Source organism: Cuculus canorus, chromosome 1, assembly GCF_017976375.1.
Source record: "Cuculus canorus isolate bCucCan1 chromosome 1, bCucCan1.pri, whole genome shotgun sequence".
NCBI classification, from domain to species: Eukaryota; Metazoa; Chordata; class Aves; order Cuculiformes; family Cuculidae; genus Cuculus; species Cuculus canorus.
This window is the reverse complement of record NC_071401.1, coordinates 164,036,454-164,062,478: the sequence shown is the minus strand read 5'-3', so window position 1 is coordinate 164,062,478 and position 26,025 is coordinate 164,036,454. Positions and strand designations below refer to the sequence as shown.

General features: G+C 34.6%; 1 protein-coding gene across 5 annotated transcripts in view; it reads right to left on the bottom strand.

Moving 5' to 3' along the window:
* METTL25 (methyltransferase like 25) overlaps positions 1-26,025 on the bottom strand; it is a 61,070-nt gene that overhangs the window by 18,680 nt on the left and 16,365 nt on the right. For all 5 annotated transcript variants that reach the window (XM_054062476.1, XM_054062485.1, XM_054062494.1 and 2 more), the window contains exons 4-7: positions 23,938-24,558; positions 20,936-21,080; positions 3,154-3,248; positions 850-879 (exon numbers count right to left, since the gene is read on the bottom strand). In XM_054062476.1, the coding sequence (XP_053918451.1) occupies positions 850-879; positions 3,154-3,248; positions 20,936-21,080; positions 23,938-24,558 (891 nt within the window). The remainder of the gene's footprint in view (positions 1-849; positions 880-3,153; positions 3,249-20,935; positions 21,081-23,937; positions 24,559-26,025) is intronic.

Genomic DNA, 26,025 nt, shown 5'->3' with positions numbered 1-26,025 from the left:
ACAGAGGAAAAACACACTCATCATGATCCAAATTCTACCATACTAAATAAACATAATAATTTACCTAAACTGTTTTAAAGACAAAAGGAGTAATTCCCTAGCTGAATCATCATACACAGTAGTCCTGTAGTCTAAACCATGCAGTAAGAGCTACGTTCATACAAACAGAATACACTGAAAACTTCATATCTTTGTGTATAAAAGATGTGTTTGCACAAAAATAGGTAATGCTTGCCAAGTAAAAATTCATGGCAAAATCCATTTACAGTAAAAGACTACTGGGGTCACTGGGTTTACATATGGAAAGAAGAGGTCTCTCAGCCTTGCTTTTTAAATATTTGCACAGTTGGTGTCCACCATCCCTGAAAGGATAACTTGCACAAGAAGAATTCAAAGTATTCACAGGAGGGAAAAAAACATACAGGGATTAAAAAGGAGAATGTGATGCTTCTAACAGGTTCAAGCTTTTGTCACAGGAATTTCTATTTTGACATTAGTTGATAAAAAGCTGGATAGAGTGATCCAAACTAGTGTTATTAGAAGGACATTTGTGCTGAATTTATATATTAGCTGAAAGATAGCAAAAGAAATTAAGGTGGGTAGTTTAATGTCTTAAAATTTAAGCTATGCTTTCTTTCCAGAATGTTGGCAAAATGAAGAGTACAATCACAGCAGTAATAATGTAATTGCATGATGACACATACTATCTATCAAGATCTGATATACTGTATGCTAGTATTTTAGATTCCAGAAATAAGTAAGTTAAATAAAAAGGTCATGGATTAAGAGCATTCAAAGGGGAAAAACACATTTTATCTTAGAACGGCTAAACTAAACAATGTTACTTACCATTTGGCCAACAGCGACTCGCTCCAAAGCCTTTAAGAGCAAAGGAATTAAATTACTGGTATGTTTATTCTTTATCGTAACATTTTATAAACACATTGTATAACAGTCAGAGGAGATGACATTTTAAAAGATTAATGGTGTGACATAACACGAGCCTGCACACTTTAAAGTGTTAATACCTTTAGGGACTCATAATCAGCTCACTCCTGTTATTTTGGTTTATTTAGACAAGACGAAATTACAACCAACTGTATAGAAATAGAGGCATGCAAAATTTGTTTGGTCTTCTTAGTATTGTAAGAGAATTTCAGAGGATTACTTTTTGTGCAAAGTGGTAAAACAGAATGCATTTTTCTTGAATCCATTCCTACCAAAATACAAATAAATCACTTTGCATATTCAACTATTTTAAAATATTAATTCAATGTACAATGCCTTGAAATATTTTTAGTCACTAAGTATTCAGATAAATCGAATTTCCATATGTAAAGTTAAATAAAATAAAAACTTCAGAGAGACTGCAGTCTGTAGTGAACCCCTGTAGCGAATCTACTGTAGTGACTCTTTCACTAGATTCTTCATACCATAAATGCTGATGCAGGTGTGAGAGTACTTGATTTTTATGATCCATAGTGACGAAGAATAACAAATAATTAGACGTGTGGGATATTTTTCCACAGCTGAACAGACACCATGCTGATAAAAATTTCAACTGAGCGTTAAAGTTTGTAGTAGAAATCAAGACAAAAAAATCAGTAAATTACCTGATACTACAACAAATTAGACTATAGCTCTCATACCAGCGTTTATCTGCTGCTTAGAAGATGGATGTGGGTTCTAACACATATTGTGAGGGTCTGAAATGGAAACTCTTCTCCAGAACCCTTGGTCTTCGGCACTTTAACCAATCTGAATGGCATGTAATAAAGAACATCAGCAGTAATGCTGAGTGTCATTGCTCAGCAAACTCAGTTTCTCCTAGACAGCGATTAGTCCTAGGAAGATGGGTGCCTAGCTGTACTGCACTGTCTCCCGTGTATCTCCGAGAAGCAAGGAAAATTCTAGACATGAAAAATGCATAGAATGATAAACATAATAACGGTAGAATTATTTAATGACACAGGAGAACTCTGCCTTTTGTGAATGCTTAAGCGAAAAAAGGATTTAACTGCCAAATTTCTATTATTTCTTTGAAATTTAAATAGATATATATGGAATGATCAGTTCTGTCTCTTGGGGGTCATTTGCTTACAAAATTTATCTCCCTAACATTGTTGAAAAAGGCCCAAACTTTTCCTTTCCAAAAAGAAATGGAATGGGAGAGGAAATAGCTAATGCGTCAGTTGAGGTATTATATGATACAGAGAAGAAAAAGAGAAAAGACAAATACCTCTTAGAAAGTACTTTTTGGGATAAGTTTTACAGCAACACCTCTAAAAGGAACAGTTTTTTTCTCCTATCTTGCCAAGAGTAACTGTCCTCCTATACCTTCTTCTGATGGCATTTAATTACCATGTTAGTTCAAGTTTACATCACTTTGACATGTTAGCCTATACTGAGTCTTTAGTTTACATGCTTCTCCGTAACGGAGGTACGGAGCTAGCACCAAGAGCTAGCCAGAACCTGATGTCATTTATCTTAATAACAGAAATTAAAAATTAATGGAGGAAAGAAATACCAGTCTTCTAATCAAGACAGTACTTGAAATTTTCAGTATATACCTGGTTGGTTTTTTTCAGATTAGACAACAGTTCATCATCCTGTCTTGATGAGGTTAGATCTTCAAAAGCATTCCATCTATTGGTGCAACGCTAAAAACATGTTTCTAGTCTCTTAAGTCACATAGATTTTAGAGCTTTTCTAGTTTTTGGAACAGGCAGGCTTGTTTAGGTTTTAAACAGTCAGAACATTCAATATTATGAATCATGAAGGCGTTGGGGGAGTTACTGATTGCAGTCCTTCTACAATTACCTTGTTCCGCCCCAAATCCTTGGCCAGGAACTTTTACCCTGAGGGGTTACCTTGTTTAGATTTCAACAAAGGTTTAGCTTTTCTGTCCACTCTTAAAATACATTTCTGTCAATAGTCATTTTTTCATCCCTTCAACAAGTATTAAATATATAAAGCTGGAAGGTCAATACTATGTTTTTTAGATATAATTCATCATGCTTACAACATTAATGATGTTATTCTGTAGAGTCTTGGATTAAAGTCATGGCTCTATGATTAGAAGCCAAAAACAATGACTCCTATAACATATGGATAAAGCTCTCAGTAGGACAAAGAAAAGAAGTGGAATCATACCAAGCATGCTGACATTCTAGCATTGCGACCACAGCACCAGCCTTTGTCCTTCAAGTACTGACACATGGGAAATCCCCACACTCCCTCTGGGCAATCTGCAAAAGGAAGGAAAAAAAACAGACACAGCTTTCATGGTTATTTTTCTTTTACTTACAGAATACACAACGTACTGAGTAAGATGAACAGTAGTTAAAGGTAGCAGAAATGCTGTTTTAGTCCAGTACCAAAAACTGCGGTAGTGTTATAAAAACATATTTTCCCCATAACAGATGCTTTTATTTATGCTGAACTTCTGATGAATTCACATTTTCCAAAACAATTTTGAGTGTCTTTTATAAAAAAAAAAAAAAAACCTACAAAAAACATTCCAAGGGACAAGAGAAGAGTTTGCAAATACTCATGGCACCCTATGCCACTTTGTGAGTCACAAGATTTAAGCTGGCCAGTCATTCAATGCAGCAGGACTTCAGTATCACTTCTGATTGGGTTCTTCTTCTACCATAAACAACTTTTGAACATCTCACAGAACAATGTGTATTTGTTTATCTTAGTTGTGAAGGCCTTCACTCTGCTGCAAGGCAGAATGTTTGTTTTACAGACAAGCGCAGCTGCCAAGACTCTTGCTGTTTCTTCAAAACATGGAGAAGCACTTGCATCACAATTTGTGCTCAGTTTGTTTCAGTATCATTAATATTTTGAATAACAACACAATTCTTCAGATTTCATGCTCATGAAAAAGCGGGAAAACTAAACTATGGAGATTACTTTATAGATGTTCATAATACCCAGTTTTAAATGCAGATAAACCCTACAATGTTTTAAATTTTCATCAGTGCATTTTTCAGGTAATTTTTTTTTAGAACAGTGAATAAGAATTACTACTTTCTTTAAAAAAAAAAAAAACCACAAATTGGCTAGGATCCTGGCTTTTTAGCACACAAAGATGACTCGGGCATATTTAAAGATAAATCAATATAACAGGGTTAAAAAAAGGACAGCAGAAATATGACTCTTCAAATTTACCAAAAGTCTCAGATACAAACACATAAGTAGAATTCATTTTGTCAAAGTTAAGCAAAGAAAAAAGGGAAATAGGAAACTATTAAGTATGTGATCCTCCTTCCCACAGCAAAAGTCCTTCCTTTTCTTAGCAGTAGTCACCAATCTTTGGTGATATCCAGAGAGGAGCAGTAAACAGGTAGGTATCTTCTGCAGGCAACCTCACACTTTGTTCTCCTTTTAGCCCTGAAAAATATCAGAGGCTTTTAGGGAATAACTGCTGGTTGGAGGGCCACAATTTAGGAAAGGGAGGTTGTTCTGCATAATTAGCGTAAGGAGAAAGCAAGTTCTTTTAGACAGAAAGATGAAATTTGACAAACCAGATTGCAACTGACTTGATCACTAGGAATGTATGACAAGCCATAAAAAATTAATTAACTTCAAATCTAATTTCTGAGTGCATAGAATAAAACTGAGTATTTCACTGCAGATATAGCAATAAAAACTTGTTAAATATATTTTTTTTGCAGAGGAAATAATGACTGTCATGGCTCCTATTGTATGATTCACACTAGTAAGTCTTTCTAATACATATGTTAAAATATTTCAAAATAAAAATCTCCAGACTGAGTTAGAGAGATGAAATCATTGATCTTTCCAACAGACCTTGTTCTCCAGGCAAAGTAATCATTGGTGCAAGTTGAAGTTGCTATCCACTGAGCTACAATCTCAATATTAGTGCACTGTACTCATGCATAATTCCGAGGAATCTATAACACTTTTGAAAGATATATTCAGGCAAAGCATCATATTCATATAAATTATTGAAACTGTGAAGTAGGAGAAAAAGAGGGGGGAAACTAATGTTCTAACACAGTATATTTGTGTATATCCAAAGTTGTCCATATATCTACAACAATGCCCTGAGTTCTATTTGATTTTCCATACCCAGTCCACACTCAAGTACACTACTGATTAAAAACAATTCTGCAACTATTTTCAGTTATATTTAATATTATATCACTTACTAATTACTAATTACTAATTACAATATCATGCTCCTATCTAACAAAACAGCAGCTTTTCTAAACTGTACAAACCTTAAAAAAATATTCAAGCAACTTCTCAAGTACAACTATTTTATGGAAGATTTCACAGCAAACTGTTTAAGTGTCCAACAGTATATGAAGCAATCACTTTATAATTCAATATAGTGGAGTCAACCAGACAAAATTATCTTTTCCATGAAAAGTTAACAAAATGGCAAATTCAAGGTAATCATTTGATGAGCTGAACTGAAGCTATGCTAGGTTATAAACCTAGAACCTACTAGTTAAATAGCTATGACTTCACCTCTAAACTAATCTCTTAAAAAGACTAGATCACACAGTTATTGAAACAAAATGCTGGAAATATCGCATCAAATAAATAATTGCAAAAATAGTAATTACATTATGTTGCAGGACTAAACTTATAAACCAAAATATAATTTTTATGTGAATCACAGGGGAAGAGAACATAAGAAACATGACAGATTTAAAACAGTATCATGAACAAGATGAAAAGTTGTATTCTTGTTCAGCTTTGTGGAATGGGGTGGTTCACTGGAAACACACATAGATCAAATACTGATTAACGTAGCTTGAAGATACTTGCTGTCATTGTTCACTGTCCCCATAAATTGGATACATCTGGTAGAAGCAATAAAACATACTCATCAAAATCACTCTAGTTATGCATAGCAGGGTAAGACAAAGCACAGAAACATATAATGATGAATAAAACAGAAAAGAACAATTCCAGCCATTAAGCCACAGAACAAACCCCTGTTATTTCCCTCTGACTGAGTTTGGCAACATTCACAGTTTCATGGAAGAGTTGTTTAAATGTATATACTTAAACAAACTAATCCTGTCCTTAACATTCCTTTTTTTTTGATAGTAAAAAAACTGGTAGCCATAACATTTCCTCTCCTATAAAAAGATTTTAGTAGGAACTTTCTAAATTTTCCCCAACTTTTTACAATGTTTTTTATCTCTTTTGAAAAACAAAGGAACATTATGGATCTTAAATCAAAAGTGGGAGGTTCCTTTCAAAAATTCACATACTTTAAGCAATCCTTCAATGGATTTACAAACAGATATCTCATGACTAACCCTTCAGCAGATAATTTCTCACACTCCTCTAACAGGCAGAATCATTATATGTTTTGAGGAGAACATACTACATGGAGAAGTCTTTGGTTTATTACACACTTGAAATCCTGTGGAGGAGATTAACACTTCAGAAAACAAGTGCAAATACATTCAGATGCCAGCCACAACTGAAAAATATTCATAGAATTTTTCATCTAATGCTGTCTGGCAAAAGAAAATACAGAACTTCAGATCTGTATTGGTAAAACATTTCAAATTTGAGCAAATGAAAATCTCATACTTTATCATCAAATGAACAAGACTATATTTTTATAAAGTATGTTCTGATTCTCTTTCCAAAATACTAGAAAACAACAGCAGTGGGCTCCCACTTCTGGGAATATTTTGCCAGAATGAAGTTCTCATTTCTTAATTTACTCCTGAAAGTAATATATTATTTCCTGTCCTCTAGTTACTTAGATCTTTTTGTAAGACCTTCAGTAAATTGCTTTAAATTTTGTAGAGCCACTGGACTTCCACTTTGTATATTTTTTGTAATACTGCAACAGTAGCAGCGGATACCATTTGAAGCATCTTTTCTACTTGGAACTTTGTTTATAAATTATTTTCTCCCTTTAGTGTTCAACCTCCAAACAAAAAACATAGCAATACCTATGTACATCGGGTACACTGAAAACTTCATACCGGGTAGTAAAAAAGCATAAATCACAACAAATATATATTTATAACTAGATCAATTTCAGCTTCCCTCATCATGATTTAATTCTGTCTGAATACAAAAAGCTTCAGGCGAGCCTTATTGTTGTGGCCATTCTATTCACAGATCCAGACTCTTACTATCTCAGCAGTGTTTCAAAGAGATTTTTCAAAAGAGCTGTTTAACTAACAAAACAATTAACTGTAGCTAGGAAACAGGGTTTCCAAAATACAAAGCACTGAATGTTTTCTATTTATGTTTCTTTTTTTGGTAGTTATAGAAAAAAAATATTTGGCAGTAGAAGTAAGATGCAAGGATTTCACTGGATAATCTTCTGTATGTGCACAGAGGTTTCCAACAAAGTTCAACAGAATGCAACAGGTTTCTCCACTATCTGTAGTATTAGGCCTTCACAGTTCTTCAACTGCAAGAAAGACACTACAATTTCTAGTGTATTAACGTTTAAAAATTTACCTTGCACAGCTTTACAGCACTGTATAGTTTCTATGAAATGACAGGACCATTGAGATAATGTATTGAACAGTATTTGTGAAACTTATCCTAGCAGAAACCACCAAAATTTTGTCAAGAAACAATGCCTACCCCAATGATTAATGGGTAATTTATGAAAGAAAAAAAACCACAGGGTTTCGTTTCACTTTTGTGGCACAGTATACATAATATATATAACATATATGAAATTCTTCATCCGCTCTTTAAAAACAAAGTAACACAAGTAAGTTATAGAAAATGGCGAAGTGCTATAAAGTAGAGGATTCCGATTTTCCAGAAATGCAGTTTATCTTTCCATTCTGTTTTTAACATCTTAAGATCTTCTAGTATATACATAATGACAACAGAAGATATTTACTTTCTAGTAATCAAATTCATCAGATAGTAAATAGCATATGGCAAAAAGAAGGCAGAAATATGCTTCCTGTGCCCATGGTGAATACCCATATTTTGTTTAAGAAATCATATTCTCCTTATTGCATTCCTGAACTTGTTCTTACTTAGGAAATTTCTAATTGCAATGTTACAAAACATCAGTCTCTTGAAGTGTTTCACTGTGAGAACATAACTTCAAGAGAGAGAATGGTAGTTTTTGGTGAAAGATACCTTACAATTCCTTTAAAAATCACCATTAAGAAAGGAATCAGTTTCTGTATTGAACTTCACCTATCATTTTTGCCATTTATTTTAATGAAGAAATGTATTAATGATTTGAAGTGATAATATTAAAATGTTAATATTAAGAATATGAAATGTATTTCAAAATGGTGTATTATCAGTAGTTCCTAAAACTACCATTCAGTGAGTTATCACTGCAGTATAATACTGTCAGTTCTAAATGCTTAAATGTATCTTTACCTCTTACCACTTAAAAACTGCATTGGATAAAACCACCTATATCTACATTTATTTATGAAGTGTGAGCAGTATCAGCCCATATAAAATAATGCACATAGCAGTGTAACCACTGTAATGCATAAGTGCTCCTAAGAGAACTGCAATTTACTATTTTCTTATCATTTTTTACTACAACAGTCACATCTCCTACTAATTTGCTATTATTTTGATATAAACAGCTAATTCAGCTGATTCCTTTCTGATGTCTTAGTGCCTCATCTCTGTTCATCCTCTCAGACTGTACCTCTAATTTCAAATTCCACTATAGTTATGAAGCATAATTCCCCAATTTGCCTCTCTATTTTGGTGTATTTTTTAGGTACTATATTTATAATAGTACTTCTCACTGATTCACGGAGCTGGTTTTCAAAGGTTTTGTTAATTTTTTTTTTTTTTCATTTTCTCAATTTCAAAGCATAAGAAACCTGGAGTTCAAACATATTAATTAACTTCAGTTGCATTTTTGTACGTCACATCCAGTACACTCGAGTGTCTATGATCTCCTTCTATAAACATGAAAGAAAAAGAAAAACAAAAAAGAAAATAAAAGAAATGCAAAACTATGTGAAGGCTCCCTTTTGAACCGCTCCTGGGCAGCAAGAGAATACTGGAGGCAAAAGTAAAAGGAGCAGCAATTGTACAGAAAAAGCACAGCTGTCTGAAGACCAGACACAGCTATCAGCCTGAGGTAATTGTACAAGGACTGCTAAGAATATTGAAAGACCTCTGTATTAATCACATACCGATTGGCCAACACCACTTTGGGATTCTTGCCAAAGACAAGTAGATAAGGGTAGCATGAGATAGCACCTAAAATTTGTACATGGCTGAATCTGCAAGCTGGCACTAAGATCTGCTCTTCAGCTATTTAATTCAAAGGGCGATATCTGAGAGGTAACAAACATAAGAATCACATCCTTGCTTGGGTAGCTACTGACATATTGATGGTCATGATAAAAAAAACCTGTAATAGACAGGACTAAATTATTCCCTTTCCCCTTGTTCCTAATTATCTTCCGTCTCATCATTCCTATTTTAGTATTTGAAGTTGTTAGAAAATCATTGCAACCTTAAGAGTGTGTGTTTCTTATTCCAAGGAATATAGTCAGCAAATATCTAGTCAGCATTCCTAGAAGTATAAAACTAATGCAAAAAAGATGCCAGGCACATTGAGGACCATAAATGTTATTATAAATGTAAATCCATTTCTCTTCTTCTCTTTCAGTTAATGTCCTCTCTTTCTAATTAACTAGATTCTTTTAAAATACTTTCATGAAAATGTTCTTTGTAGAGAAAAGGACCTTTTATATCTCTTACTCTGAACACAATAACACACTATTAGTAATAGAAACGTTACTGAAAACTAAAAGGAAACCTTGAAGGGCAACACAAAGTGAAAGATGAATGAATGGTTACTGAAAGTTTTATGTCACTGCTGGCTTTACATTAGGAGCCACATTAAGGTGGGGAAGGACCTGCATTCTTCAAGACTCTTGGAAGGCCTTTAATGACTTACAATCTAGAAAAATTAGACAAATATAGACAAAAAGAAGCAGAGTGAGGATGCAAATGACAAGATCAGGCTCAGACATAGTTCACTGAAGAAGAAACCTGGTTTCCCAGGAGGAAACAGAATTAATTCCAGTACTACCAATAAATCCAAGAACTATATAAAAGGTTAGGTTAGTAGCAGTGACAGGAAACTACAACAGATGGTTTGCTAACACTATATTAAAGTGTTATGCTTTTTAGACCTGTTACCTAATTCTAGTCATATTAAAAATCAACAACAAAACATGAAACTCCACCTCAAACACCCAGCGAATTAGAAATAAATACGGTCTTTGATTCAGACATATATATATTGGACTAAATATTACACCATTTCCACTTATATCATGATTCAGAATATAGCAGTCATTTTTCACGTGCAGAAGCCAAAATATTTACTAGCAAAAGGAACATTACATTCTGGTACTCAAAATTGTAAATATAATATTAAGAATGTTACATTTTTGCAAAGTGCTAATTACAATCATATTAACTGGAAAGGAAAATGACCCCTAATTTTTAAGTTAAATTACCTGGAAAAAAAAAAATCACATCTTTACTTGTAAACATAGTGAAGGTATAACTCTCTTCAAAGCCAAACCAAAATGGAATATTAGGATACAAAATCCATAAACTGCCCCAATGTGTAAGCTAAAGGAATAGTATTTTTCTGTAACTTCTTTACACAGTGATAAAAACTTTTCAATTTTCTTATGTATAAACATTTATTTTCTTAGACTGGACAATGGAATATTCTGCAGTTGCTTTTAATAAACGGAACAAAGGGAGATGAATTTCAATACTGGCAAAGGCTGTTTTATACACTAGACTTGTCTACCTCTTTCACTTAGAGAAAACTCCCACTGAAGCCAATTACTGCCTTTTCATACTACCGGACATCTCTCATAGCACTCAATTAGCAAGGCATGACACAGCTTCAAAAAAGTAAAAGAATTTATATCCTAAATCAGAGAAATCCCATTTGCAAAGCAAGAGAAAGAGGTATAACATATGCATAGACATAATATCTAGCTATTCTTTAATGTAAGCAGTAACGTTAACAGAATTGTATTTTATACCTCCTTTATACCCCTAATTCTCATCCCAGTCATCATTAGCAGGCAGATGTATGTCTGATCTTAGTGGAAATAGGTCTTCTGTAACAAACATTATATATGCCTATGTAAGAATTGTAGGAGTGGATATATTATCATTATAATACATCAGAAGTCTTCTGCACAAGCTGGAATCAACACTCAAAGGTCAAATTGTACATTAGGTTTTTCTCGCCAACATCCTGAAATTGCAATACTCAGTGCAGAACACTATGCTACAAAGATGTGTAAAAAGGCAACATCCTAAGACTTAAAGAAATCAATCATCAGCAAAACTATGGAAGATATATTAAATGACTTTGCAGAACATATTTCAAGATGGGAAAAAGTATTCTTAAGTTATGTATTTGAAAATGGCTTTTGCTTTCAAAAGAAAGCTTCTATTTTTTATTTCGGTTTGAAGCTCTTTGCGTTTATTCTCTCTTGCCAAATATGACTACGTGTTTACTTGCCTAGTTAGCTATAAAAGGCACAGTGTAAGAGATTTTATGTTGAAACAAACATTTTTTCTGTTTCAAAAAAAAACGTAAATAGACAATTAAAGACTATTATTACATTCCTGCAGATGTTACTGAAATAAGTGGTGTACTGAACATATTTAGTTCATCATTTTAATGATATTTTGTTTCCAGAGAATTTACGTTAGAGATCTTGATGACCACTGGAGAAACAGGCATTAGTTCACATACCATAAGCTCTTTGCTTTTGACAAACAAAGGCTGTCACTGTGCACAGACTTTATTCTCACAGAAGTCCGAGAAGGAATTACCCTACTCAGACCAGCAGAAAATATACAGTGATATGGTGCCTCAATATTGCTATAAATACTACCAACAAAACAGGAGAGTAATCTTGCTTACCAAGGATTTATAGCTTTAGTAATACTTCTGTTCTCAATATAATTAATCTTTTGCACTTCATCTCAATAACAGCCATTATTATAAAAGTGACCATTTCTTTTTGTCTCTGCTATGTAATTTTTATTATGTCTTAAATATTCTGACTCTATTTCAGAGCATGAAATTGTTAGGGTGTTACTCGGAATCTCCTTGAGAGAGAACACAATCTATTTAACTATGTTCTTCATGGTGAGAGAAGAAAAAACGTTATTGATAGTTAACTTTATTAGGTCAGCAGTGTAATTGGCACAGGCAAAGAAAACATTTTTCTTTCAATTGTTATAGAAGTACAAACCAATTCTGTATGTTCTTTTGATAATAATTTGTATAGACCTTAAGTTTTCTTTAATCTCAAATCTCTTCTAACTTTTGCAGATATCTGAGTGTCTACAGAATTTCTTATAAAAGACAGTAGTTGTAGGACTACCATTGTGATAAAGCTATAAAGGATTCCTCAAGGAAACAAAGCACTGAATAAAAGCTCAATGCAATTCTTAACCCACAGTTCTACTTCATATAAGGAACTCATCAGATGAGATATCTAAAATGGAAGGATCCCTAGAAGAAGTTATAGAAAAATAGAAGTTGTAAACATGAAAAAATTGCCAAGGCCATATGGCATTCATCCAAAAACTAAAACCAGGACGAAATTGCTAAACTGCTGTGTGCAACTTCTTGATTAAAACTCTTAGGTTTTAGAGATATGAAAAGCAGGTAATATAATATTATGCTTATGAAGAGATCAAGGGAAGGTCAAAAGAGCTTCCAAACAGGAAGCCTCATATTTATATGGAGAGAAAGTATTTTAAGGGATAGAGTCATTGGCTATATGAGCAAATATAACATATTTGTGAAGATTCAAGGTGACTTTCCTAAAGGGAATTCATATCTCACAAAAAAATTGGAATTTTTTTTGAAGGCTTCAAGTATCAGACAAGAAAGATGGTGTGGATTTCCAACTGGTATTCAACAAGACCATTACAGAAACTATCAAAATACAAAACAAGATAAAAAGTATTCATATGGGTACAAAATTGACAGAAACAAAAATGGGAATAAAATATCATTTTTCACAGAAGACAGAGATCATCACAGAGGCCTAAGGAGACTTGTGCTGGAACAGGTTGTGGATCAAATTCATAAATGCTCTGGAAAAGTTAATACGGAGTACAATCTAGTTTGCTGATGATCCAAAGAGTAATAAAAAATAGAGACATTTTGAACAAAAATGAAAATTAGAGATGAAATGATTAATAAAATTCAGTGTAGATGAAAGCAATTCAAAGTGGAAAAATATTAACTTTAAATATACAGTGAATGGCTTTGAACTGAGAGCTGACAGTTCGGTGAAAAGACCAGCCCAGTACTACTACTATGAAGATTTATTACAGAAAACCCCCGGAAAATGCTATTATGCTACTATACAAGTCCATGCTCTACTCTAATCTTGAATACTGTGTTTGGATTTGTTTTTCTCACCTCTGATAACAAGTAAACCCATCCAAAATGATGCTGAAAAAAGAAACAGGACTGTTGCAAGTAAGAAATATTTTAATAACAGGAGCAAGAAATAAAAAAAATTAAAGCTGAAAAACAGATAATTAGAGAATGAAAAATTTATAAAATTATGAATGAGACAGAATAAATAAACAGGGACAGATGTGTACTGGCTTTTACGCCCATATTTAAGGGGCATAAAAAAGAAACACGCAGTTTCAAAAACAATTACAAGGATATGCTCCTTCATACAACAAACAGTTGGTTTCTTACTGTAGCATGGTATAGATACTAAAAGTTTACATATGTTCAAAAGTAAACTGAAAGATCCAAGGAATAAATATCCATCAAGGGATATTTAATGCAAATATACCACTTTGTTCCAAGAAGCCAAAACATGCTGGAAGCATGAGAGGGTATTTGGAGGAAGCACTGCTATGTACTCCCTATGATTTTATACTCTCCTGTACATGCCTGCTTTCAGCCTTTATGGAAGACAAGATCCTGGGAAAAGAGGAACTTTTTAATAAATTACATGATTTCCACATCTGTGTAACAGAGCCTGAAGCCAGGATGTATGTATATTTTTGTATCTGCATTCCACTGTGCTATCAAAATAGTGTTTTATATAAAAAGAATTAATCTTCTTTTAGATATTGATGCCTTTTAAAAAAGGCTAAGCAATGTAGACATTCAAACTATACACTCAGGTCTACCAATGAAAATAGCAGACGGAACATGAAAGCAAGTTAATTCACTAACACAAAATTGTATTTTGATTTCAAAGCAAAGAATTACAGATATTCATTACCTGTAGAAGCAGAAACAGAAAGAAGTTTGCAAAATTCTCAGCTATTCCAAGAATTCAAGTATCTTGAAAAACTCAGTTAAAGACATTTCTACTATAACATCATGAATATGATGTAAGTTTGGTGCTTATTTGAAAGTTGGGACTATCTCAGTGGATTTATGACAACTTTAACTGAAGATCTGTTTCATAATGTGTTTCAATCATAAAAATAACATGGAAATTACGTCACTCAACTTTTTGACTCCTTTAATAAACTCCATTAATGCTAATAAAATTACAACAAATCTGTATTCAAAAGTGTTAAGTTTGGATCATAACCAAGGGACAATTATTTATCTTTTTAATGATTCTGAAATCCTTGAGGATTCATATTACAAAGTGATACCAAAATCTTGTGTGCATTTCCAGTACTAGGACAAAGAGAGTAATTATTGAGTAAAGATTATTTAAGGTGAATAAGTTATTCCAAGCAATGATATAAAATTTTCTTTAACAACTTCTGAGACTGTAATTAAATAGAGTTTTTCCTTACCCGGAAATTTTTCAGTGGAAAGTAATCTTTATTACCCTCATCAAAGTCCTTCACACACAGCCTTCTTTGCCTCTTTCTATACAGTGCCAAGCTCAGCCAAACTTAGTCACAAATAACTCAACCATGGTATCTACCTCCATAACACAGTATCTCAGTCTACTCCGGGATTCTAAGGAAAGGAGAGGAACTAATTAAACTGCTTTTTTCCTTAATGGTAAAGACTAAATCTTCCTTGGCTGAAAACTTCACAGTTCCCACTACCAAACAGGATTTTACTAGGGGGAACAGGAGAGAAGAAAAATGTTCTTCCATTTCAGGAAATAGAATCAGCTGTCATTAACATAATTTTCAAAACACAGACCTAGGGCATGCATTAGTTACTTTTGCATTATAGAAATCTTGGCTTTCTTACTGTGTACACACACAAAATTACAAATGTTTCAAGTTTTAATATATTTTCGCTACTTTTACTCATGAAAAATACTTCAATAACTTAAATACGTAATGCCGCCATTTAACATCTGTAAAACTTACCTAGTTAATATTTTTTCAAGTTTCATAGTCTTTTTTCTGGATCAGTTTTGATAGAAAACACCTGGGTTTTACTGACTAGTTAGCTCTGTCACAAATTCATGGAAATGTGCCCCATGCAGCAATATCTAAAGATGCCTTGGAAAGGAAATCAAGCTTTTTGATCTTTTGCTTGGAAGTGTTTTACTGTGTTGCCATGGTATCAGTGATAGCTATTTTAACCCATTGGCTGTGGAATATCTTTGAAAATAGACCTAGGAAATACATAAATCATTCGTACTCTGATACTCCTAAAACAGTGACTAATCTTTCCAGATTTCAGTGAAACAGAATGATATGAAGCCATTATGTAAGGAATTCTTTAGAAAATTCGGTTTTGAAGATTTGTCTGCTGAATCCACCTTATTCAAGGCCTTTTCAGTTTTCACAAACCTGATAAAATTCTGTATGTGAATTTTGACAACCCTTTGCATCCCTTTCGGTTCCTTTAATTATATTCACTAGCTTTTAAAAGTTAAGAGCATAACAAATATAGTCAAAGTTTTTATCCATGTAACTTGAGAATCTAAGGCTCTTACTCTCCTGGAAAAGGTTTGCTGAAACCTTCCAGAGTGCCTTACCAAAACAAAAAGCTTCTCTTCACAGATTTCAGGATGGTCCAGCATACATCTTATTCCTAGATCAGTGACCTGATATTGGAAAACCTTACAAAAGCTGAAGTTCACAATTTGCAGTACTCAAAACCTCAAAAAGGGTTTCTATCAGACATGTATCATTGAAACTACCTATATATCTACAATTATGTCTTAATTCAAATTAGGAAATACTTATAAATACCTTTTTAACAATAGTAATGTTCAATTCTTTTTTTCCTCAAAACAGGATATCATATTGAAGAATTTCACTGGTTTCTGTACTGGTATTGATGTGTCTGGTGGTATGAAGGATGGAAAAAAGAGAATACAGAAACAAATCACTTCGTTTCTAGGGAAGTCAAGTATTTTGAAAATATCTTAAATTTGCAGTTACTGTCTGTTAAAAGGATAACCATAGTCCACCTGGTACATTGCCCAAGAAATATATTAGCTGAATGAAGATAAAACAGCTCCCCAAGATCCTAGGAATAGTTCCCAAACAAAGGCTCAGAGATTGTTTTAACCTAAAAATCATTAGCAAACTTATTTTTTCCAGAAAAAAATGCCTTAATGGAACACTATGTAATCAGGTTTATGCAAAAAGTCTCTAACAATCACTAAAATCCCTACTACGCTGGTGTAACTGACTATCTGATGCAGTAAACAGTGAAGAAAAACCCCAAAGGAATCAATTATACTAATGGCTAAGTGCATTTTAGCCTTCAGATAGAAGAATCTCTGTACAAACAGCCAATTCACCTTAGAGAAAGTCAAACTGCTTAGAATTTTCAAGAGCTGTCGTACTACTCCTTATTAACTGAAATTTAGTATTTGGCACTGCTTATAACAGCAGTGAAATTTAAAGACAGGTGTTAAACGTCATTGGCTTCAACTTTTTTTAATTGAATGGAAATTTAACGTTACACAGCACCTCTTGATTGTTTCAGTTCCTACTAAATCAAAACAAAAGGCTTTCATGATCTTAAGAGTTCAAATTTATTCTCAGCATAATGTAAGCCCATTATAAAAAATTCCACAAGCATTTAGTGTATTTATGACACAGAGAAGGACACTGTACACTGGCACTACTAATATTCAAGACTGTGACTACTGGCACCCACTTTCATCAGAAATGCTGCCAAAGTATTCACAGTGGATCCAATGGCAAACTGAATCAGGTAATCTTGCGATATCTTTAATATTTTTAGAACATATGAAGAATATAAGGCATTATTCCCTGTAGTCAGCTTCTCAGAGACAAAAAAACCCCCAAACTTACAACAATGAAGGTGATTCAATAGCCTGCCAAAACCAGCATAGTAACATTTTGCTGATATTTTGTCAACCCTCCACTTAGTTGGCGATACAACACAATGTCAGACATCAAAACAGGTAATTTTTTTTTTCCCCTGAATAACAGTTGATTCCAGTTAATATGAAGTGAAAACACAATTTCTCACTGGCCTCAAAGAAAACTGGTCTCAGTGTTAAAAAAACTTAACTGCAAAACAACACACAGCCCAGCCATCTCAAGTTATGGTAACAAGTAGTCCATAGCAGTTTTTTTTCTAGGCTGGCACACCTGCTTCAGCTGGGCTTATGAGAACGATCACCTGCATTTACATTAAAGAATAAGAAGCAACAAAGATGAGAAATATGCTACTTTGGGTGACGGTGCTTTAAGGTGGACTTGCCTTAACATTGTCCTCAAGAAGATAAAAAAGCTTTTAAACTGGGCAAAAAAAAAAAAATCTAAAACAAAGCAATGACATTATTAAAACACAGAAGCCTTAAAACTACTAAGTCAAGATAAAATTAGTATTAAATGCTTTATAACAGAAACTCCTACTGTCTTCCCAAGCACATCCTTGTTTACTGGACTGATTTCAAACTAAAGTAATTTCCTATGTTTGAGCAAATTCCGAACAGTTCTCTCTTCCTTAAGAAGATTTTAGGAAGACCTTACATCCATCACTACAGAGATCTAGCTCCAAGTCTGAATCCTAACACTTAAGCTAGTCTCTCCACATAAGACTTCTATAGGTCTAGCTGATGCCTAGATTAGCCAGTAGCTTTCCTGAGTTTATTGTCAGAGCCTGGGCAAGTGAAGGACTACCTACAGTAGAGACTACGTTGGCTTAGGGACTACACAAGCAAAATGGAAATATAAAAGTGCATGTGACCACATGAGATGCATTTCAGGAAGCTGAAGCAACTGGTTAGTGTCACACAAAAGTCACACTATCACCTTTCAAAAGTCATGTCCATTGAGGGAAGTTTCTGATAACAGGTAAGAGGCAAACATCACACCCATCTTCAGTCTAACCTCTATTTTCAATAAGCTTATGGAGCAAACTCTCCTGGAAACCATGCTCAGGCCCACAAAGAACAAAAAGATTTGAGAATAGCTGCAGGAATCTATGAGGGATGACAAACATTACTGCCTTCTGTGATGCTGTGACTTGCTCCATAAACTAGGGGAGAGCATAGTCATGGTTTATCTTGACTTTAGTGAGGGTTTCAGAGAGGTTTCCTTAATATCTTTATAGAGAAATTGGAAAGATATGACTCAGACAGGTGGACTTTAGGTTGGACAGAAAACTGACAGGACTCTGAAACCTAACAGTGAAGCCTGTGGGTTAAGGGATGTAATTATCCACTCTTTTTATGAGAGCAAGAGTATCTAGAGTGCTTCTTTGGGCTCTCCAACCCACCACACTGACTTACGGGAATGAGTTCAGTGGTGAAAAGAGGGCTGCAGGGCTGCAGAGAAAGTCAAGGAAGGATCTAACTGCTGTCTTTGACTACCTAAAGGAAAGAGGACAGAAAGGATTAAGCCAGACTCTTCTTGGAGGTGCACAATGAAAAGACAACTGGTAATGCATGAGAGCTACAAATTCTGAATAGATACGAGACAAAAAACTTTGTAGTGAGGGCAAACATTGGAATAGGCTGCTAAATCACCGCCCTTGAAGATGTTCAAAACATGACTGGACAAGGCCCTGAACAGCTTTATCTAAGCTGGCCCTGTCTTGTGCTGTGATAGGGACCAGATGACCTCTAGACAGCCACTTCGAAGTTAAATTATTCTATGATTTGGTCCATTTTGAAAGAAGTCCAAAATTCACTTGCGTCAGACAGCTGCAAGAATTAGTTTACTTCTCGTACAAGTAAATTGTTGGATTGATACCAACTGCCTAGTTAAGAGTCCTCTAGTATCCTCTAGAATGCCTTCTCAGTTTGAAAACCACACATAGGAAGTACAGACACAAGCTATAGTCTAACTCTTTCCCATTTTGCCTTTGAAGAAATTTTAGCTCTTAGATCTATTGTTGGTCTTTGTACTCTTCTCCCTCTAATGTGCATTCACAAAACCACCATGCAGTAGATCACTTTTCTAGAGAAATACAACAGCATTATAGATTTCATATGTACCCTCATAGTAGCAGTAAAAAAAACCAACAAACCAATCTTTTTGAGCCTCGCTGGAACTAATCATGTGTTCTTTCCCCAAAAAATAATACTGTAATTTCGTCTTATTCTGCCTAAAGGTTCTTCTTTGAGAATAATTTTTATCCTTCAAACCGAGAAAAACCAGCTAGAAATTCTAACATGCGATGAAACTGCAGTGTCTCTTACTATTGAGCATGTAGATCTATTTTTTTGAACTCAGAATATTTATTACACTTGTTCCTTTGGTGTTGTGTGAGTATCAATAATTTAGTAAACCCTTATGCATTGGTCTAAAAAAACTAACCCTACAGCTAGAACAGGCATTTGTGCTCTCTTTGCAGTATTAAGAAACAACTGATGTTTCAGACACATAAACTTAATGACAAGTGCCTGAAAAATTCATAATTTTTTAAAACTCTCATGTTAAAGGAACTGTATTTTTTTACTAATGGCATTTCTATAACTTTGAAATTCTGACTGTATTTTCTTTTTCTTTTTTTTTGTGTGTGTGTGAAATAAGTATTGTGAAATATTCCGAAATATCGTGAAATAATTGAAACTAATACACTGCAAAAACTCTTGAAATTGCTCCATAGCAAGATAAAAATAAGATGAAAAGATCATTAAAGCAAGCAAGAGCCATTACAGCATGTGTCATGGTCAGTCTGGAGCTGTGCCTTAGCTGCCTGGGCAGCCAAATGTTAAAGAGTAGCAGCTGGGTTCCACCTGCTTTTCTGTCTGTGAAGTTCCCTGAAAGAGCTGAAATAAACTTTGCCAGTCCACCCCTCTTTCAGATTTGGTTGATATGATGATTAAGTTCTAGGACATCAGCAGATGGTCATTTAGACAGATCGGCTACAAACCACTTGTCCAGGAAAGCCAGCCACTTAATATTTTTCATTATGCAGAATTTACCTTTCAAGTAAAGATAACAACTTTCTATCAAAAATGAAGAAGAATCATATTTTAAGGAAAATTTGGGTGTAGTGTGAAACACTAAATATTTTTCAGGTTGTCTCCCTAAGAAAAAACTGTTATATACGCACTATTCCATAATGTTCTAAATTGGCAACGCTCCAGAACACAGCACTAAGTTGAATGTTTTTTTGATTAATAACTTACATTACAAGGACTTAATTCTGCTCATAGTTGTATATGTACAACTCAATATAAATGGATGTTGCATGCAGACAGCCAACAGCAAAATCTGGTACAAAATATTTCAAAAGGATGAAAACATTGCATTAAAAAAGCCTCCACATTTTACAAGTGAAGTAATGGAATAAGACCAGCTGTATTCATAACATGAATGTCCCTAATTTCAGTAAGAATATTAAGAATATTGGCATCCGGGAGTTAATGACCCACATAATGTAATTAAATCCAGTACTAAATAAGCCGCTGCAAAGGAACAAACACAAGGAGGTTATTAATTAAAAGGTATAACACTCTCAACATGCAAACTGGCAACCGCAAGTTAAGCTTAGAAGAATTACCTTCTTGGTTTTCAAACTGTTCTGACAACAGATGGTAGCAGCAGCCTACAGTGCAAACTGCTTTGATTTCAGGCTTGGCAGTAAAAATTCGTAGTGTATTTGCAGCAAGATCACCACAAGTATGTAGACCCACCATCATACAATCCTAAAAAAGAAAAAGAAAAATAGCAACAATAAAGCATCTCCCTCTTCGACTGGAACAGCATGAATAACAACAAAATCCAAAACCCAAACATGCTGCAAGTGGTTATCGAGCTGTAGGGTTTAAATAACTCCATGAAGACTTCTGCTGTTCTGTTCTAGGATTTTTTCAATGCATAATAGAAGCCCTTCATTACTAAGAAAACATGGTGCATTGCTTCTGTGGAAAGCCAGACCGCCCATTCCTTTCTTTAGGTAAGGAACTATGTATGCATCTCTGCAGTCTACCTTCATTGGCCAAGAAGAAGCAGAAGTTCAAGACTATGAACATCAGCTAGGTTAACCTGTATGGAAAGGAACATCTATGTGGTGACTGGATACTGGCCATTTACTCGTCTTTCCTAGTTTTCCTGTTATTATTATTCCTACCAGTACTACTTCTTTTTCTTCTTTCAGACTTACTGCTGTATGTTTGGCTGGACCTCGCTATATATTTCTAGTATACCTGCTACTATGCATTGCTGAAATCAAAACTACTTCCTAAATATTAATTTGAAGAGCAGGTTTTGTTATTTTCAAAACTGTAGCACTGTCACGGCTTTGCAGTCAGCCTACTATTCAACAACAAATGGGCATTTTCTTCGATAGTATAAACTAAGACCTTCACTTTCCAGTGCCCCACTATCCTGTCCATTCTGTCTCCTGCCTTCCTTCTTCCTCAATTTCCCTTCTCTATTTCTCCATGCAAATTATCCCTCTTCTCACCATTCACAATAATATATTTCTCTGTTGGCATTATTAGCTGAAATCCACATGGTTAATATGGTGTAGCATTGGATTTCAGCCTTATTTATTAACAAGGTTATCAACAAGAAATTAGACCTGGGCATCTATGATGATATACTTCTACAGTAATTTTTACTTTATGTGCACATCTATTTTTACTACTCATATTTGGTTTCCTCACACATCTGTGTTATATAGTAATGTATGTGTGAAACAGTAAAACCTCCCCTTTCTTCTTCTGCTCTTTAATTGTTCCCATCCCCCTTCCTGCATTCTACTTTGTGCTGCTTCTCTGTGCTCACCCTCTCCTTGTCTTAGGATCCAATACTTTTAAGTGGCAGAAGTTCAGTTTCAGTTCAGTTTAGCTTTTAATGACTTTTTCCTACCAGTCCACTTCATCTCACCATTCCACAGAGCTTTTTTCCACATGTGATAACAGAAATGGTGGAACAATGCATAAAGTTTGAAAGGTAAGGGAAGATGTGCACTAGCAAGGGCAGCATGTAAACCCCAGGATGGGAAAAGTTAGAGATGTTCTTTCAGGAGAAAACTAGTGTAAGATGGTTACCACATGCAAGATAAAGGAAACACATTCTGATGCTCAAAACGTCTGATCAATAGGAGGGCACTCCATCTGTGCCAGGTACGCTTTTCCACCTTTATTGACTTTGGCAAGGGTGCCTAGGTACAAATGAAAGTGCTTTCTGGATTGTTTGCTTAAGTGTTGCAAAATTTACTATCTCAATATTAGTACTGGGCTATACGCAAACATGCATTCGTATACTCATATTTCATCAGCAAAGTAATTGCAGAATGTAGGTATAAGTAAATACCAATTTCCCCCATTCCATATTTGTCCCCAGCTTATGAAAATCTGAGAAAAAAATCAATTTATGGTTACAATAAAAAAATTGTAAATATTTGTAAAGCTATTTCTAAAAATATTTTATTTCTAAAAATTCCCCAAGTACTTTTAAAACATGTAAATAATTGCACATTTTAAAGATTTTAATTACACAGATTCATCACACATAATGTGAGGTTTGGTTATTTTATCTTTTCCGACAGTAATTCCTTATTTTTTAAAAAAGAAAAGCAGTGACACAGGTTCACTTCTACGTCCCTCGCCACACAAACTACATGCTAAGTGGATACAAAATCCAGCTGTGCAAATGTAAAGGTATATGCTTCATCAACAAACCCTGCTGTTCAGAGTGTCATTTGTAGACAGACATGAGCTTGCTGCACACATTCTCAGATACTTAGTAGGATTTATTATCTCAAGTTATGGGGCCATTAATACAAACTGTGTCATGAATCAGAGATGAATTACACCCCTGAATATAATACTTCAGTTACTACTGAACACAGACAAGTTTTCATCTTTCCATAAAAGACTGAATATATCTACCCAATCAATGCACTTTAGCTCAGGCACACCAACTGAGCAGCTATACAGCCTCTAGGCTTGTGCCACTGACAACTGAGCTTGGGCTTGTTTCTGTAGACACATCCTCTGTCAGCTAGTAAATTACTAAATGAACTGAAAGTAACTCTGAAAAGTCAAAATATAAAAACATTATTTGCAAACAGGGCTCTTCACAGACTCTACGTTGAGTACTATACACAATAAATTCCCCTATGCCTTTGAAGTTTAACTGAAATTATATAAATCTTAAATAAAAAAAAAATCAAGAAAATTCAAATTCCAATGCTTAATATATCCACCTACCTGGAAAATATAACTCATTCCATAATAATTAGACGTTATCTATAACCACAGTTGTAAAACACCTCAATATGTTAATATCCATGCTATTAAAATTGACAGCTGACTATTATCTACCCCTTAAATTCTAAAGACATATCCAAAATAAACTGAACACGTATATTAAAACAGAAAAGCAATCTGTATCTTCTAGATATACTTCTAACTGGCTGAAAAACATTATTGGGACAGAAATTTAATTTGCATCACTGGCAGCACTCCATGTACACTCAGGAAATACTATGCATATATGAAAATGGCAATATAAAGACAATGGACAATCTACTTCAAATATTAGCAAAATAACCTCCAGATCTGATATGATGTCACTGAGTTCTGTTTCAGCAGTGATGCAAGAGGTCAATGGAATATACAGGTTTGATTCACTTGACTCGCTTGCTTTGGCCTTGAGAGATGCCATTTTTCTCTGCGCCTTTTCCTCTTCACAGAGTTCTCCATAGTTACGCTGAGATAAAGAAAAATCTTCTACAGCATCAGCAGGCAGAACATTCAGCATAGCAAGAACCTCTTCAGAAAGTCTGCTGTCATCAGACTGTGTCCGAGCCACTGAGTCAACTTCAGTTTGTTTGCTGGTTTCAGATGTAGGTATTTCTGTGAAACTGCAAGAAGGTTGGAGAGCCACTTGGTCCTGACTTTGAAGACTGCTGTCAATTAAGGGCTTTTCATTGATTGCTGTACATTTCATTTCACTTTCCACTGGCCTGTCATTAGACTTTTCCCATCTCTGGCTTTTGAGGTTTGTTCTTCCTCGCCTCTGATATGCTTTCCAGTGTTTCTTCAACTTCCTATTCCTTTCATGAGCACCACTAGTGTTGGAATTTGAGGAGTCAATTCCATAAACTTTTAAGTCATATTGCATGGACAAAAATGAACTCAGGTAGCCTTTTCCAGAGCCTATATCAATCACCTGGATGATGGGAGGGGAAAAATATTATTAGCAACAAGACACACTTTAATGCAAAATACTTCCCTAAAAATTTAGGTATGGATTTCATAATTACCTTATCAGTTATGACACCTAATATACTTAGTTCATTTGCTTTGTTGATACACCTTCTGGCTTTAAGACAGAATTAAGTCTTAACTGATTCGTTCCAGAAAACTGCAATGCTTATACAATGCACATGTGCTGACTCTTCTGGGAAAGACTTTCAGTATACTTTTTGACACGGAACTTCCCTTTGCACAAGAAAATATGCATTAACTACCAACACCACTACCTGCTCTTGCTAAACTGAGACAGCATATAGAGTAGAAAAGAAAGCATTCACAATATTTAGCTTTAGGTACCTAACACCCACACTGAGGTTTCTACTACCAGTAGGTGTAGAGAAATAAGCATCTGCAGATCTGGTGCCTAACTCCAGATGAGACTTAAAGACAGGTGATATTAATACCCCCTTTTATGTCAGAATGCTTATACTGGTTTGTTATTCTGTGCAAAAGGTCCATACAGCTTTAATTAACATAAGGATGCTTTTGCAATAAAACAAAGGGGCTAACATGTCACATGTGCTTTCACTGCCTGTTGTGGAGGAAGGAGTGAATGGAGGTGATGACTAGCTGACAGCTCAGTTTGTCTCTTAGGTGACAGCATGTGCTACTTCAGTGACTGATGCAACACAGGAAGGAAAACACTATACAGAGTAGTAGCAGAAACAATGGTAACCTGAGACCTTTAAGTACACAGCCACAGATTTATGTCATTTGTGTTTTCATTTGTAATAAGGATATAACAAAATATTTTACAAGAAGAGTCAGAGTGACAATTCTCCAAGAAAAGAAAACTATAGTGTTCGCTTCTGTTCAGGAATCTACCAAAATTACATTGACTAGATATGATGACTTCTTTGTAGATATTCCTGAAAGTGATTGGTTCAATAACATCTATGTCTTGTTCTTGGTCTGTCTCATATCCACAAGAAAGCTTACACAAACACTTCCAAGTCCAAATAGCAGCATACACTACATGGATCCAGCTTAAACGCAACTGCATAGTTTTTTATCAGGTAAGAATACTCAGAACAGCAATACTCTTACTGAAATGAAAAAGGAAGATTTGTTCCCTATTCTAAGAAAGCTAAAAACTTGTACAGCCATGGAATTAGAAGGAAAAATTTGAACCAATGTCACAAAAGACTACACAAAACAGTGGAGAATACACATAGTAGGCAAAAATTGTTTAGCCAAGCTACACATGGCTTTCTCATCTGCACTTGTCATGTGACATTGCTGCATATTTGCCATCTAGATACACTACAATCATCAAATTTCTTGAATGAAATCATACTAGAGTGGATGTAGTGAAACGGAACTGAAATAATTTAAACATACTTTTTGAAAATGTCATTTACTTGTTACATTTATCACCAAT